At 36.7% G+C, this 15,756-nt stretch overlaps 1 protein-coding gene across 5 annotated transcripts in view; it reads left to right on the forward strand.

Moving 5' to 3' along the window:
* LOC145695077 (uncharacterized) overlaps positions 1-15,756 on the forward strand; it is a 266,388-nt gene that overhangs the window by 178,036 nt on the left and 72,596 nt on the right. Inside the window, exons 1-2 of one of the 5 annotated variants that reach the window (XM_081771945.1) lie at positions 7,381-7,707; positions 14,082-14,270. The exons of 1 other annotated variant lie outside the window; for it this stretch is intronic. In XM_081771945.1, coding sequence (XP_081628071.1) covers positions 7,587-7,707; positions 14,082-14,270 — 310 coding nt within the window. In that variant the 5' untranslated portion in view covers positions 7,381-7,586. Of the gene's footprint in view, positions 1-7,380; positions 7,708-14,081; positions 14,271-15,756 lie in introns of those variants that run through there. 3 more of the 5 variants (XM_081771940.1, XM_081771942.1, XM_081771941.1) reach the window with 3 other exon arrangements.

The following is a 15,756-nucleotide window of genomic DNA, read 5'->3' on the forward strand; positions in this document are numbered from 1 at the left end:
ATATATATATATATATATATATATATATATATATATATATATATATATAAGGGCGGATCCAAGGGGGACTATGGGGCTATAGCCCCCCCTTGACGCTCAGATTTACACTGGATAAACTGGGCTTCAATTCTACTTTACACTGGATAAAACGGCAAATTATGGTTTAGCCCCTCCCTTGATCATATCCTGGATCCGCCACTGTATATATCGGGTATTGCAAAATAAGTGTTACAACTCTTGGGAGGTCACTCTTGCCACTGAGACAAGAGAAAATTCTCTTGAACTTTCGGCTATCGGACATAGTTTCGGATCTACAAAGTGCCGAAAACGTGGGAAAATGACTTTCGGATGCCAATAGTTTGGAAACTATCTAACGTGAAGAGGGCGGGTAAAAAATTCACTGAAGAAGTCATACCTGCTGTATTGAATTTTGCATGTTTCACAATCCTACCATGCACGCGCAAGGGATTCCCCAAAGGAACGTAGGGAGTCCCGGATAATCTGCCAAGTGAAAATTGGTCTAAATGGATATGAATTGATAAGGTTTCTACCAGGTAACAATAATTTGTTTGTATTAAGTCGATATCTGGAACAAATACAAAATGGCGGACACCTTCATGCCTGTTGTGTGTGGTTGCATAGTCGCCAGGTACGGATATTGGCCAACAGTGACGTTCATAGTATTAAGTGTAGCGAATTTGTACTCAAATGCTCTAGAAGGACATCTGGAGTGTCGGTAGAGCACAACAGATGAAGCAGGGTGATTCACATGTGTAGAAACACTTAACGGAAAATGCCCAGAAATGCACTCATACTCAGCAAACGTGAGTTCAAAGCGTCAGAAATGTAAGGATTAGCGTCAAGAACATGAAAGAAATTACCAATTCATCAATAATATTCCATCAAACCGATGCAATATGATGTGCACGGTTGCATACCAATAAGGATGCAACAACTGAAGCCAAGTTGAAATTGTGCAAGGGGACTCACTAAGAAACTGGGTAAACTAAAGGAATGTCATTAGTGGGATCGCATGATCGATATTGAAATGTGGCCAATGAGTGTGTTGATATCGACATGTAGCCAATGAACAAATGTCAACATGTCCCACTACTGCTGGCACACCGTCCCACGTGTGAAAAATTGGAAAATAGATACTCGGGTCTTGAATCTGAGGCCGTGGGCTCCCAGGAGGATTGGAAACTGCGAGCACGCGAGCGAAAGCGAGCGCTCTAGCCCTGAGGCTCGAGGGAGCCTCACTTGCTCTGTATTAATTTCTTTGAGGAGTACCCATTTTGTTTGGCAAGCGCTCTTGTACAGCTTCCCGACATGCTTATGTGTTTCATTTTGTTACTCCTACTGCACAGTTGTAAACAATCAGAGCTTTAAGACGTTTCTTCCTATCTCTCATGTCGTTTTATTTCCCATATGTACGGTTTTCCAGCTGTAGTGTTACATGTGCCAAATTGATGCATTTTCGTATTTGTTGAGTTGAGTTGATTTTAACGTCCCGTTCAGCAGCGAGGCTATATGACCCGTGGACCTACTGATTAACGTGGAATCTGAACCACATGAGCTCCCGCGGGAATCGAACCAGGGCCTCCCACGCCAAAATCGCGTACGCTAACCGCTTAGCCACGGATGAGCTCTATTTTCGTATTTGTCTTGGTATGTGCACTGTGTGTAAGATACGAATTTCTGGAGGTATTTTCGTATATTTCGAGTACGTCATATATCCTAGAATACGTGGGACATGATACAAGTTTGTTATCTTCACGCTATATCAGAATTTGAACCATGGATTAAGAGATTTCTTTTCATATGTGTCGACTGTGGGACAATGTCCCAAACAAAGAGGAACATTGATACAATCGTGTTCTAGTTACATTCTACCGAAAAGTTTACCAGATGTAATAGCACAATGTACAACGTTATTTTCCTAGTTTTCGCACGTGAGACGGTGTCCCAGCAGTAGTGGGACATATTGACATTTGTCCATTAGCTACATGTCGATATCAACACACACATTGGCCACATTTCAATATCGATCATGCGATCCCACTAATGACATTCCTTTAGTTTACCCAGTTTCTTAGTGAGTCCCCTTGCACAATTTCAACTTGGCTTCAGTTGTTGCATCCTTATTGGTATGCAACCGTGCACATCATATTGCATGGATTGATGGAATATTATTGTTGAATTGGCAATGGCTTTCTGTTCTTGATGCTATTCCTTACATTTATGACGCTTTGAACTCACATTTACTTAGTATGAGTGCATTTTTTATGGGCATTTTCCGTTAAGTGTTTCCACACGTGTGAATCGTCCTGCTTCATCTGTTGTGCTCTACCGACACTCCAGATGTCCTTCTAGAGCATTTGAGTACAAATTCGCTACACTTAATTCTCAGAACCTCACTGTTGGCCAACATCCATACCTGGCGATTATGCAACCATACACAACGGGCATGAAGGTGTCCGCCATTTTGTATTTGTTCCAGATATCGACTTAGTACAAACGAATTACTGTTACCTGGTAGAAACCCTATCAATTCATATCCATTTAGACCAATTTTCACTTGGCAGATTATCCGGGGCTCCCTACGTTCCTAAACACCGTGTGCGTGGGTTTTCTCGGGGTTCTCGTGTTTCCTCCCACTTTCTTCATTCCACCATTTCATTCATTACTCATTATCACCGTCTCCTTTAGCCTAACCGGCATAACCGTGGGACGTAAAACTCAAAAATTTCATTTCATTTTCCCTACGTTCCTTTGGGGAATTCCTTGCGCGTGCATGGTAGGATTGTGGAACATGCAAAATTCAATACAGCAGGTATGACTTTTTCAGTGAATTTTTTACCCGCCCTCTTTACGTTAGATAGTTTCCGAACTATTGGCGTCCGAATGTCATTTTCCCACGTTTTCCGCACCTTGTAGATCCAAAACTATGTCCGATAGCCGAAAGTTCAAGAGAACTTTTTTCTTGTCTCAGTGGCAGGAGTAAGGTCCTACGAGTTGTAACACTTATTTTGCAAAACCCTATTCCGATAGCCGAAAGTTCAAGAGAACTTTTTTCTTGTCTCAGTGGCAGGAGTAAGGTCCCAAGAGTTGTAACACTTATTTTGCAAAACCCTATATATACTCGTATATAAGAGAGAGGGTTTTTTTATTCTGCAGCCATTTAACTTTTCTTATCTCTGTTACCTTATGGTTTAGTCACGAATAATTCGGGAGGGGGGCACAGGGACTCAGTGGTAGAGTTCCTGGGATCCCTGGTTCGATCCCACCCAAGTAAGTTTGTGGTAGATAATATCCTGTCCCTGAGTTTTCTGGAAGTACTGCCGTTTTCTCCCACTTTCTCATTCCGCCAATTCTTCCATCACCATTCACTTCCTTTAATCATTGTCTCCCTTAGCCTAAGGGAAGGGAAGTTAAACTGAAAAATCTAATTTCATTTTCATTTCTCATGTGGAATTTCGGGCTGTTTTAGTGACGCCTCTGGAAATTCGAATTGGTTAGAAAGCGCTGACTGAAGCACCCACTGTATATCCGGCCTTGCTTAAGCCAACATTTACATTAAGCTATTCATTCCTATCTTATAAAGATCTCAATGGTGGTTGGAACTCTGCATTAAAATTAATAATAAGATACGTGTAAAGTCTATTATTAATAGTAAGGATATGTATATTTTATAAAATTTCCCCTTCGACAAAATTTTCTTTCCACTTTGAGCGTGGGATTTTTTTTAAAAAAATATTTTGTATAAAATACGAGCAACCGCTTTATAATATAGCATATTGATGATAGGAGAGTAAGACAAAACGTGAATGAGTTGGTTGGTTAACCGTCTTTTTTCTACCTGCCTAAAACATCGACAGCCAGTGCAAAGGATCTTGGCTGACTATACCTACCTACCAGCTGTGACACTGTACCTGTCCTTGTGTATAAAGTGTGTGATACAGGAAATTCACTTCCTGTGACCCGCTTTTTGATTTCGCCCCTTTTTAATTCCACCTTGCTCGCAATAGCTCACATGCCTCTATAGTTACAAGAATTTTTAGATCTAAAATCTGCAAGCGATTGCATTAACTTCCTTTATAGTGTTCACCATATTAGGTGCTAAAACTAAAAAGCACGTTTTTCTGTGGTTTGGTTCATTTGCACGCAAACTGAAGCAGAAATTAAAAAAAAAAAAAAAAAAAAAAAAAAAAACTAATTAATTTTGTGTATATTCAAATGTTTTATTCTGTAAAGAACATGAGCAGTTGTCATACTATAAGACGAAGTCCACAATACGTGTCTTATGTAATGAAGTAGGTCAAGAAAAGAGGAAAATACTCTATTTAACCTGTGTTTATATGTGAATTCAATGTTAGAGAAATTAAATGTAAAAAATGTCAATTTCTGGTGCCCACATAGTCTATGTGTAATTTTACGGTTGAGTTCAAGATTTTGAAGACGTCTCGTATATTTTGTAGACGTCTCATCTTGAAAACCTTCCCTCTCGAGTGTTCAGAAACCTTCCGCGTCAAGAGAGGTTTACGAATAGTGTGATATAACAACGTTTGAACCATATTTAATAGTGGATTATCTTGCGTAATGACTTGCCTATTTTTAAGCGTTGATAAATGCCCTTCATTATGTTAGTACAATCAGAATCACTTTACTTCTGGCATAGTGGCTCAGTGGTAGAGCGCTTTACCTCTGGTGTGTAGGGTCCCTGATTCAATCCCAAATATGTTTGAGTGGACAACATCGTGTTCCTGGGTTTTCTCGGGGGTACTCCCGTTTCCTCCCACTTTCTCATTCCATCAATTTTTCCATCATCATTCGTTTGCCTTAATCATTGTCTCCCTTATCTTAAACAGCATAACCATGGAACGTTAAACTGAAAGATTTCATTTCAGAATCACTTTATTATTTATAGTTTTTATATGTATTGTGAATTATATAACACTAGAACAATATTTGAAACTTAGTACTTTGGATGAACTAGTGTTGCCCACGGTTAACACAGCACAGGGGCGGATCCAGGACGGACTTCTGGAGGGGGGGGGGGACGGTGGATTGTAATACTGCTACTTAGAGCTACTTTCAAGAGCTCCAAACTCTGGAATGGGTTGTATTTGTATATATAAAATAAGAGAGTTTTCGCTTCTGGGGGGGGGGGAGCGATACCCCCAATTGCTTTCCCCCTGGATCCTCCCCTGACAGCGAAAGACATACTAACGATTACGTGATCCGCACATCACTGAGTGAGTTACGTACATATACATACAGGATGGACCATTTAACTTGATACACGCTTGTAACTTTTAAACTAATTGACAAAAATCGCTGAAATTTTGTACTATGCAAATATCGGTAGGGAGACATTGTTTGGCATACCTTATGATACCACAAGATTAACAGTGTTGCGACAGGTTATTACATCTTTCAAATCTACATGAAAAAGGGAAATATATAATACTACACTTGTCACGCAGTGTTGCAAAGCAAAGACGCTACAGTATCACAAATATCGAAAAACAACCAAATTTTGGCGGATTCGGCTATACCATATAAGTGCTGAATGACTGACGGACTAATCAACTCCCAGGATAAACCGCTTAAGCAAGAAATTTCGAGTTTCGACAGCGTATAGGATTTGTGACGCAAGGAAGGATTTGTGAAGAAGAACTTTCTTGGAAATTCGACCAAAGAGGAAACAGGGATGGCAATTGTAATATTAAAATGTCCATATCTAGGAATCTATAAGAGTTAAGATACATGAAATTTGGTATTTGGACTTCTTCTTTTTCTTTTTTTAAAAAAGATAATGTTTCAATATTCTTTTTATATTAGTTTGACCTAGAAGGGAAGAAACGAGGTGAGAAGGAAAAAGGAGTGGGGATTACAATTTTTATAAATAAGATGCTCATATCTCGGAATCTCTTAGATACATGAAATTCGGTATCTGGTTTTCTCATTTAAAATATGTAATTAGATGCGTGTTTCAGGTTTTTTCGATGTTTGACCTAAAATGGAAGGAAGGAGATAGGGTGGGCAGAGAAAAGGGTTTGGAATGCAATTACTGTATTATAATAGTATGGTATTTATTGGAATCTCTTAAAGTTAAGAACATGAAATTTGTTATTTTGACTTTTCATTTAAAATAATTTAAAACGTGTTTCAGCGTTTTTCACATTTGTCCTTGAAAGAAGAAAGGTGGTGAGAATAAAAGCGGTAGGTGTTGTAATTATAATAAGATGATCATGTTTCGAAATCGCTTACGGTTAGAAACATACAGTGAAATCTATCTTTTAGACCCTTGATTTAAAATAATTAAATACCGTACGTGTTTCGCCTTTTTTTTTTTTTTAATATTTGTCCCAGAAGAGTAGAAAAGAAGTGAAAAGAAAAACGGTGTGGGGTGCTTATCTGAAATGCCTATACGAGACGTTTGATTTTTGTGAGAGACCTCGACGTCCTGAAACGTTCCTAATTAACCTAGGACCATGGTTCATAGCTCGTTCTCTTCAGAATGAAACACTCTTTCACATCGTATTTTTTAAATTTCCCCATCATGTACCAGAGGCGGGAAAATGTGAGGGAAAAGCGAATTTTCCCTTAAAAAACGCATTTTCCCCCCTTGTCGTCCCTCTGGACTTCGCCCATGTTAAAGTACAGAGCTGAAAAAATATGGTAAATACTAGGGTGTACACTGAATGTTTGTACAAAATTTCAATCTTCTAGCTGCAAAAGTAAGCCCGCCAAAAAATAATGAACTTAGGTGCAACAAAAAAATATATTTCCCCTTATGACGTCATTCAGTTATGACGTCATGACCCCGAGATGCAACCCCCCCAAAAAACATGTTCTACAATGCTTCTATGCTTGCGAAAACACAAAAAACCCGAGGTAAGCTTTATTAGTTCATTTTTAAGCCCAAAAAGAAGAGACTGCTCCATGGGAACTATAGTTCCCATAAAATTTAAAATGGTTTCATATTAAAATCACATTTAAAAGGGTTTCATAAGTAATTCATATTAAAATCACATTAAATCATACTACTTGTTATTAAGCTTATATTGAAACCCAAAGTACTCAAATGAGCACTAACCAATAAAATTCATCCTAAAGCAAAATTTTCACAAGTAATGTGTTTTTCTGTTTATTCTATCTCAGAACACACGAATAATTAGCAAAAATATTTTTTTTTATTCTCTGAAAAAAATTCGGAACTGTAGAGGTTAGTGCTACCATTTCATTTAATACGTTTTTTAAAAAATCTATTTTGTGATATGTAGACAAATCTGGTGTCAACATAGCTACTACTTTTGATTACTTTGTAACAATTTGTCATTCAATGGAGGTAGATTCGGACATATGTTCGAGTCACTTTGGTTGCAGTTGTCGTGTGAATAATGTATGCTATTTAGTATAACATAATTTCATACAAATTTCAGCTTTAAAACAAAACTAGTGGAATAGTCAACTTGGCCCATGTGCTGCGACTTTCATATTAAAATTCACAAGTTATTGAAATAGAAACAGATAAAGGAAGAGAAACAAGTTTAGGCCAGAAACATACAAAATAATCCAGTATGTCAACAAAACGATTAATTACAACTATAAATACTACACCTTCATCAGTTCAAAGCAACATTGAATCAAATCTTCGAAATGAACGTGCTAATGCAGTCCTTGTAGAGTTGAAAACGCTTGGTAAGGCGACTTGTGTTATAATAACTAAGGGTCTTTCAATTTGAAAGGTCACTATATTCTATTATAAACTCATCATTTTAAAAAAGTTAAATTGGTATAATAATCATTTGGGCATTTATTCCGAAGTTGGGCGTCCGCTTTCGCCACGTTTTTTCGCTGTTATCTCCTTTGCACACTTTCTGCAATGTGTTACTGGGTTCATTAATCCGTGCTCTTCACAAACTTTTAAAAGATTTTGTTCGTTATTAACGTATTGCTTCACAAATGTTAAAACTGTTAGTTCATTGCCCTTGTACATCCGCCATGTTGATAACATAAATCCTCGTTTCTTTCCCATAATGTAATTGTTTGGTTACCTTGCGCCAAGTAGTCCCTCCGCTCGCCGTATAGTTCCATGTTTATAACCTCTTATATATAACAAATAAACGGATTTTTCGAGACTCTTATATATTATCAAGCACACAAACGATCAAATTATCCATATCTTTCCTGTAAATTTTAAAAATTTTGCTGGAAACGGACGCCCAACTTTGGAACTTAACCCATTATTTGAACTACCATGCATATTAGTAGATATAGTAGAAACTTATTCGGACTGTTACCTATGTTACAGTGGTGGGAAGAGTCATGAAGTTTGTGGCCCGTAACCATGACGCGGAAGGTCCAGAGGCAGTCAGACGATATTCTCTTCTTTCGATTTTCTCACTAAATGTAATTTTCTTTCTTGCTTGTTGTTTGCGTCTGTATCTGTCAAAGTATTGCACTGAAAGATAACTACAAGCTTAACAATATGAACACGTGGAATGACACGTTATTTTTTCTTATGAGAGATCGTCAAAATTTAATCGAGCAAGTCTGTAAAACTTGTCATTTAGAATATAAAATATACCACTGAACCCAAACAATAGTTTGTTAAATCTACTTTGCATAGTCTATGTTCAAAAAACCACTTTATTATTTTTCAGTTTAGGAAAGCGTATAAACTTGAAATTGTATTTGAAATATTCAAAACTTGCTACATTGGTTAAGAATCAAACAAATGAATGTTCGAGCTCGGGTAGTAAATATCATTAATTAACTAACATTCTGCAGTAATGCTGCTGATTTCAGGTGCATTCGGATCGCCGGGTCTGCATAAGTCTCCGTATCAGACCAGGTCTGAAAAGCGAGACCCAGATGACCTGGACAAAAGTCGTGACCTGGTGACCCAAGACCTGTTCCATCATTGGTATGTCCGCTACGTCCTCCATTACTCGGCAAAGAACATGGTGGTTTTGAAATGTTGATAATTTAGTATTTTTAAAATATTATTAGAACAAATTGTTGCTTTGAAGAGATTTCATGCGGTACAGAAATTCGAGTATCTGACAATTATGACGTTACGAGGATTACTACGAAAGTTTTGAGATGTGAAATAACTTACATACTTAAAATCAATTTAACACTTACATTTTCTCAAAGTATTCACCATTACACTGTGCATACTATTGCATCCTCGAAAACCACTTTTGGAAGCAGTGTTGCCAGTCTTTTTCTTCAAGTGTTGAAATTTCATTCTCGTAAGCAACTACAGCTTCTTCAGGGCTGCAAAATCTCTTCCCACGCATGAGATCTTTGATCCTGGGGTACAGAAAAAAAATCACACGGGGCCAGGTCAGGGCTATACGGCGGATGAGTCATAAGTTTGACCTCCGTAGATTCTAAAACCTGAATTGTGATGTTGGCCGTGTGTGCGGACGCGTTGATCCCACGTTGAAGCAGGATACCACGCAATCCAGTTCTTGGACGCCATTCCCGAAGCTTCTGGAACACTTTTGTTAGGCAAACAGTGCTATACCATTGAGCAGTAACAGTCCTTTGTTCTTCAACTAGAACAGTTGCAACATGGCCAGATTTGGAGAAGCAAGTTGCGACCATCTTCTTCCCCACACTTTGCGGTCGCTTCACTTTCGTGGGTAGATTTTCGTCTGGAAAGATCCAAACTACAGACTGGCGTTTATTTTCAGGGTCAAATTGATAGATCCAAGTCTAATCACCAGTAACAATGTCAGAGACGCGTCGAGAATTGCCTCCATCAAGTCTTGCAAGCATTTCTTCACACCATTCCACACGTATGCGCTTCTGCTGTTCAGTCAAAGTGTAAGGCACCTAACGAGATGAAACATTCCTGTGCCGAAGATAATCATGAAGAATTTTTGTTACTGCTGGCGATCCAATGTTCACTGTAGATTCAATGACCGTAAAAATTGTTCGATGATTTTCTCGAATCATTTGTTCCACAGCGAGAATGTTTTCATCTGACACAGCTGTTGCCGGACGTCCAGCTCTCTCTTCATCTTTAAGCGATGTCCGTCTTCTTCTGAATTCACCGAACCACCGAAAAATTTTAGCACGGGAAGGAGCAAGGTCCCCAAATGCCCCCTGCAAACGGTCAAGGCTTTGTGACCCGTTCAAATCACTTTTGAAATCGTAAAGGATCATTGCCCGAAAATGTTCCCTTTCGAGCTCCATTCTAGACAGCCGAATACTGCTCACATCAACAAACAAGTGAAGGCGATACGACCACGCCATTTCATTTCGTATTAATATTATTTTATGCAACTATAAATGTATAGGTTATTCTCAGAACTTTAAGTTATCTCCCTTTCAAAATATGACAGGTCCGAAAAAGAAACTTATTTCAATAGCATCTCCATTACAGGATTGGTTCTAAGAATATTCTTTAGAGCTATTATTTTGAAGTATTCCTACATTATTCCTGAGAAGGATTATGTTAATTAAGCAGCAAACTCCAACATAATATTAAGAACTTTCTAAATATATTGAATTCATGCTACTCAGTGCCTTAATCATAGCTATCTTTCGACGAGAGAGAGGTCTCCATACTACAAATTACCTGCCTTTATGTCCAAAACGGATTAAAACAGCCACTTACAACTGGATACTCTGTGACGTCAACAGTTTGTTTATCCCATTCTGAATAACCCACGAATAAACAAGGAGCAGATGAAGAACCAGACATCAATAAAGGCAATGGTGACAAAAAAACAAGAATATGAAAGACAGAGTCGGTACTTTTGTAGATACGCCTCTCATGGACCCATAATTACTCCTACACTGCCAACATTTCTCTAGTTCCTGGCCCTTCCCCTCCCTCCCTTTGCTCTCTCTCAATCGCTGCTCCAAACAGGGATGTTCACAGAAGTTCCTCAAGGGACGGTATCTTAATATGGTAAAAGCATATCTTACTCAAGGGGGGATTCAAATCCCGAAATCCCTCTTGCATACACCACTGGCTCCAAGGTTAAAACTTCATTTCTTATACGTTAACTACTTTAAAAGAAAGGTGTAATAATAGTAAACTTTCTCTCCTTTTATTCTCGGGTTACAATTCCCTAATTCGTACAATAAGTGATATTTGTATTCTTTGTTTTTAGTTTAACATCCCATGATTATTCTCAAGATTAAGGTAGACAATGATTACTATAATAAACGAAATGGTGGAATGAAGAAAGTGAAAGGATACAGGAGAACCTCGAGAAAATATACATACGATGCTTGTCCACCACAAAGCCCAGTTGACTCGAGCTGAGATTAAACCAGGGACCACACACAACAGAGTTGAGCACTCTTTCCACTCTATCACTGCGCCACCGCAACCCTATATTTCAATACTGTGTAGCAAGGAGTTTCTCTAGAATGTAACAAATTGTGTTCCTCTGTGTCCAGCTGTTGAAAAGAAACACGTAACAATAGTAAAATTCGCCTCCTACCCAGCACCCTCTCTGAATCCTCTGTATGGGATTCATGGTGTTTAACTTTCCCCCTCCTTGATGAAATTCTGCGTATCATAATATTAAAATTTACTTCCTCTTCTTAGAAGTGGAAAATTAGCCCGTAATACTGTAAGGACAAGAAAGTTGGTCGCAGAAAAGAACAGAAGGTCTTGAGAAAAGTATTTGGCATGAAAACAAATGAAAAACAGTGAAATTAAAAAAAAAAAACTACAAAATCGATAAACAGCAACATTAGGAAAAAGAACGTTTGATAAATCTAGAAGTGGGACGATAATATGAGACAAGATCTTAAGAATGGGGGTGTAGCGACAATCCAGTGACTTTACATAAGATATCAAATAGAGAAAGTTCTCTCCCTGCAGCAATGAACTTTAATCAAGAAGGTGAAATAGTTAAGGATCATGAAACGCGTGTAAATTGTTAAAATTTCGATTTAGAACTTTTCACGATGTTATCGGGTTCTACAGGTGTGTTGTCAAATTAAACAGGTGGAGAACTGAACAAGATATAGAGTATAGCTTTTCATATATTTCTCTGTGTAGCTGAAATGTCAGATATATACCTCTATTTGTGAATTTCCAACAGGATGCTATTCTATACAACATAACATCCGGCGTTAAAACACAATAGATGCTGCTCGACTTTCTTCTGGGTACTACTCTTAAACTTAAAACTTTCACTTCTTGTAGTTATTCTTATTGACCACAATGTTTTATGCCTTTTTTTAAAGTTTAACATCCCAAGATTATTTAATTTCATATCCCAAATTATGCAGCGAGGCTAAGGGTGACGGTGATGATGAGATGGATAATAATGGTGGAATGACGATATTGGGAGAAAACGGGATAACCCTGAGAAAACCTGCACACACAGTGTTTGTCTACCACAAAGCCCATTTGGCGGGAACTGGAATCAAACCAAGTAGCCCAGGCGCCAGGTCATGGCTTGTTATCACTTACTTGTATATTATCTACATTCGCTATTAGAGTTTCGCCAGAAGGATATATGTATTTCCTCTCATTGATCCTATATCACCTCGTATCAAGTCTACATGATCTTGTATACAACAAGCTGGTTCAGTTTATCTATTAATAGTCCTCTGCTGCTATCATTTTCCAATTATGTATTTTAAAAAGGAGAATAAGACGTCCCCTTGCTTTGAGCTGTAACAAATTATGAAAGAATCAAATAACTTTCTTCCTATTCACGCCTTATTGCTTGATATACTAAGTACAGTAACTTTGGAAATTCCACTTGGAATTCCACTGTTCTTGGAATTCTGGAAATTTTTCTTCTTCCTAGATGTTCTTGGAAATTTCACTTTCTTCCTAGATGTTATATAGCCTATCATTTTAATGGAATCATAGGCTTTCTTAAAGTCTGGGAAAAATTGGCGAATTGTACCGTCATTTTCCCACATTTTTAATACGGCATCTGTCTAATGGAATATTCGATCAAATATTGACCTACTACACCTGAAGCCACATTGATAATCTCCGCTCACTTCACCACGTACATATGGATTTAATAGTGCTACAAGAGTTTTTGACAAGCAGCTGAAAGTATGTAGACGGTTTAATAATAATAATAATAATAATAATAATAATAATAATAATAATAATAATAATAATAATAATAATAATAATAATAATAATAATAATCACAAGCACACGAAGTATTATGGTGTACAAACCTTTGGTTCCCGAGTTATGGGCTGTTTTGACCTAGAAATAGATTTTTCGAAAAAGAGAAACTCTAATTGCTATTTAGAAGAAAAATATATAGAACAAATCTGTTGTTAAATGCTAACTACAGGTATCAGAAACTACATGTTGGGATAGTTGATTACTTATGATGTAAATGCAGTATGTGCTTATAATAAAGGTTTTTTAAAAAATCTCCAATACGAAAACTTACTAATGTGAGCTTTCTCTCGTTTTCCCCCGCTATGTTCATTATATCAAACCTTTCATTGAAATTCACTTGCACTTAACCTTTTTAGTCCCCAGATCATAATACAGGATTTTTTCATCCTCGCTACGTATTTATTAAGTATTTTTTTTTTTTAATGTGGACTTATATTAACGGTAAATTGTAAATTGTAGAAACATAAAATATACGACAGGAAATAATTTCTAATCTTCTGTTATTTCAAAAGTTCTAGTCCAGGTAAGCCTTTAGAATATCGGCATAGATTTAAAATAAGCTTGTTCTTCATTCCTAATTTTTGCAACCAAAAGACACTGAACTTCAAATCAAAGTTGTGCTTGGTGTCAACAAAGTATAATAATATTTTTTTCTACGGACAAAAATTTGCCATTAATGTGATTCCACGAACCAAACATAAAAAGAAATGTTTAATAAACATGTACCGAGGATGACGACAACCAGTCGTCGAAACGTATATGAATAAGTTAATAATATGGTGCTTACGAAAAGTTCAAAATTAGTATTTTATTATTAAATACACGTCCTATCAGTTCATTAAGTAAGATGATAATTATTCATATTCTATTTCTTTAAGATTATTTAAAAGTCAAAAGACAATATTCAGACTTGGGGTCTATTTTCTTACAGAACAAATTATTGAAGATTTTCACTTAAATATTGAATTGAAAGTCATTCAACGGTTGGAAGACTACTTTGCAGATATTGGTGAGAAATACCATGTGTTTCTTCACCAGTTGGAAGAATATAGCCTTGCTAACAGTCGCTTGTCAGCACATATATCTTCCATTAAAGCTAAACATAGAAAGATGGTTGAAGGTTAGTAAATGTTTATATTAAAAATATTTCAATTAAGTTGTAGTACGTTTGATGTACGAATTGGATCTTATCGTCACTCCAAGTCTACAGCGTAAAGTATTGAGCAATAAATTAAACAGTTGCTAACATAAATAAAAATTGTCATACGTTAAAGATACAAAATCTGCAAAATGTTTCGAGGCCACCCTCACCTCTTCCTCAGAACATCTTAAGAAATCGCATTGGTATTTAAAGTACACAATGTATAACTTCCCTGCTTGCTCCTCCTGTAGAATAACAGTCATGAATTAAGTTTGTAGTTTAATAGTAATATTTCCTTCTCTTCCTAACTTCTTGACTGTAGCAAATATTTCAAGTTTAAACAATTCTGTCGATGTTATTACATCATCATCAGTACAACATCAAGTGACTTACAGTTCAAGACTGTTAATTTAATGTTAGTTCAAGATCATCAGTTGAGTGTTTGTTAATTGGGATCTTACAAAGAAACACATACCGAGAACTTTTCATCACCCATAATTAGGAAGAGAAGGAAATCTTACTATCGAACTACGAACTTATCCATAAAAATAAATCAATGTTTTCATTTTTGTATAATACGATGCTATGCAAAATAATAAAGAAATAAAGACAATGTACCTTAGCGTATTTGAGTTTAATTTAAGCGTCGATCATTTCAATGTGCTACTGATATTTTCCTCTAGACGAGTAAACGTTGGTTACTTAAGCTGCTGGCAAAAAGTGGATCTTGTGATTTCTTCAACTAGTAATAATAAACTGTCCTAAAACACTATGTAAAAGTTGTTTACAATCACCAGTCCCTAGTAGAAAATACTAAAAGCAATTTTGAGTTAAATTAAAGTCTCTAATATGCAGTTTAATTACCTTGGTAACGTGGTGTTTTGAAGAAAAGTAGGTAGTAATAGTGTACATTAGTGACTTTAATTTAACTCAAAATTGCTTTTAGTATTTTTTGCTAGGGACTGTTTTTTGTAAACAGCATTTACAAAGTGTTTTATGAAATTTAAAACCACACTCAGGAATTCTATCATTCAGATTTCTAAAATTCTTGCATATTATTTGTACTTCCAAGCTGACTCCACCCTGGAGTATTGGTCACAGAGGATAAAAACAGGAAGAAGAAAAAGAAAAACATCAGGCAATAAAATGGAACGGACCTACCAAGGGAAGAACGGTGCTGGAACACAATTTGTCAAATTCAACAATCACACATCAAATGGTGGTGATGCAAGTTGCAATATGGCGGAATCGATTTGTGCACTTTTTCTTCTTTAGTGAAAAGTTCCCAGCTCATGTTGTTATTTTTGTTGCTATGCCAATGCTGTACGAATTTGGTAATTACTGCTTCCCATTCATCACTTAACCATGCCTTGTCTCAGTTTATTTTATTTTATTTTAAATTCATAAATAAATTTCAAATTCGAGTTTCTACTTCATTTCTGGCACGCAACTTTTTTTTTTTTTT

Source organism: Thermobia domestica, chromosome 9 (assembly GCF_964235325.1).
Source record: "Thermobia domestica chromosome 9, izTheDome1.hap1.1, whole genome shotgun sequence".
NCBI classification, from domain to species: domain Eukaryota; kingdom Metazoa; phylum Arthropoda; class Insecta; order Zygentoma; family Lepismatidae; genus Thermobia; species Thermobia domestica.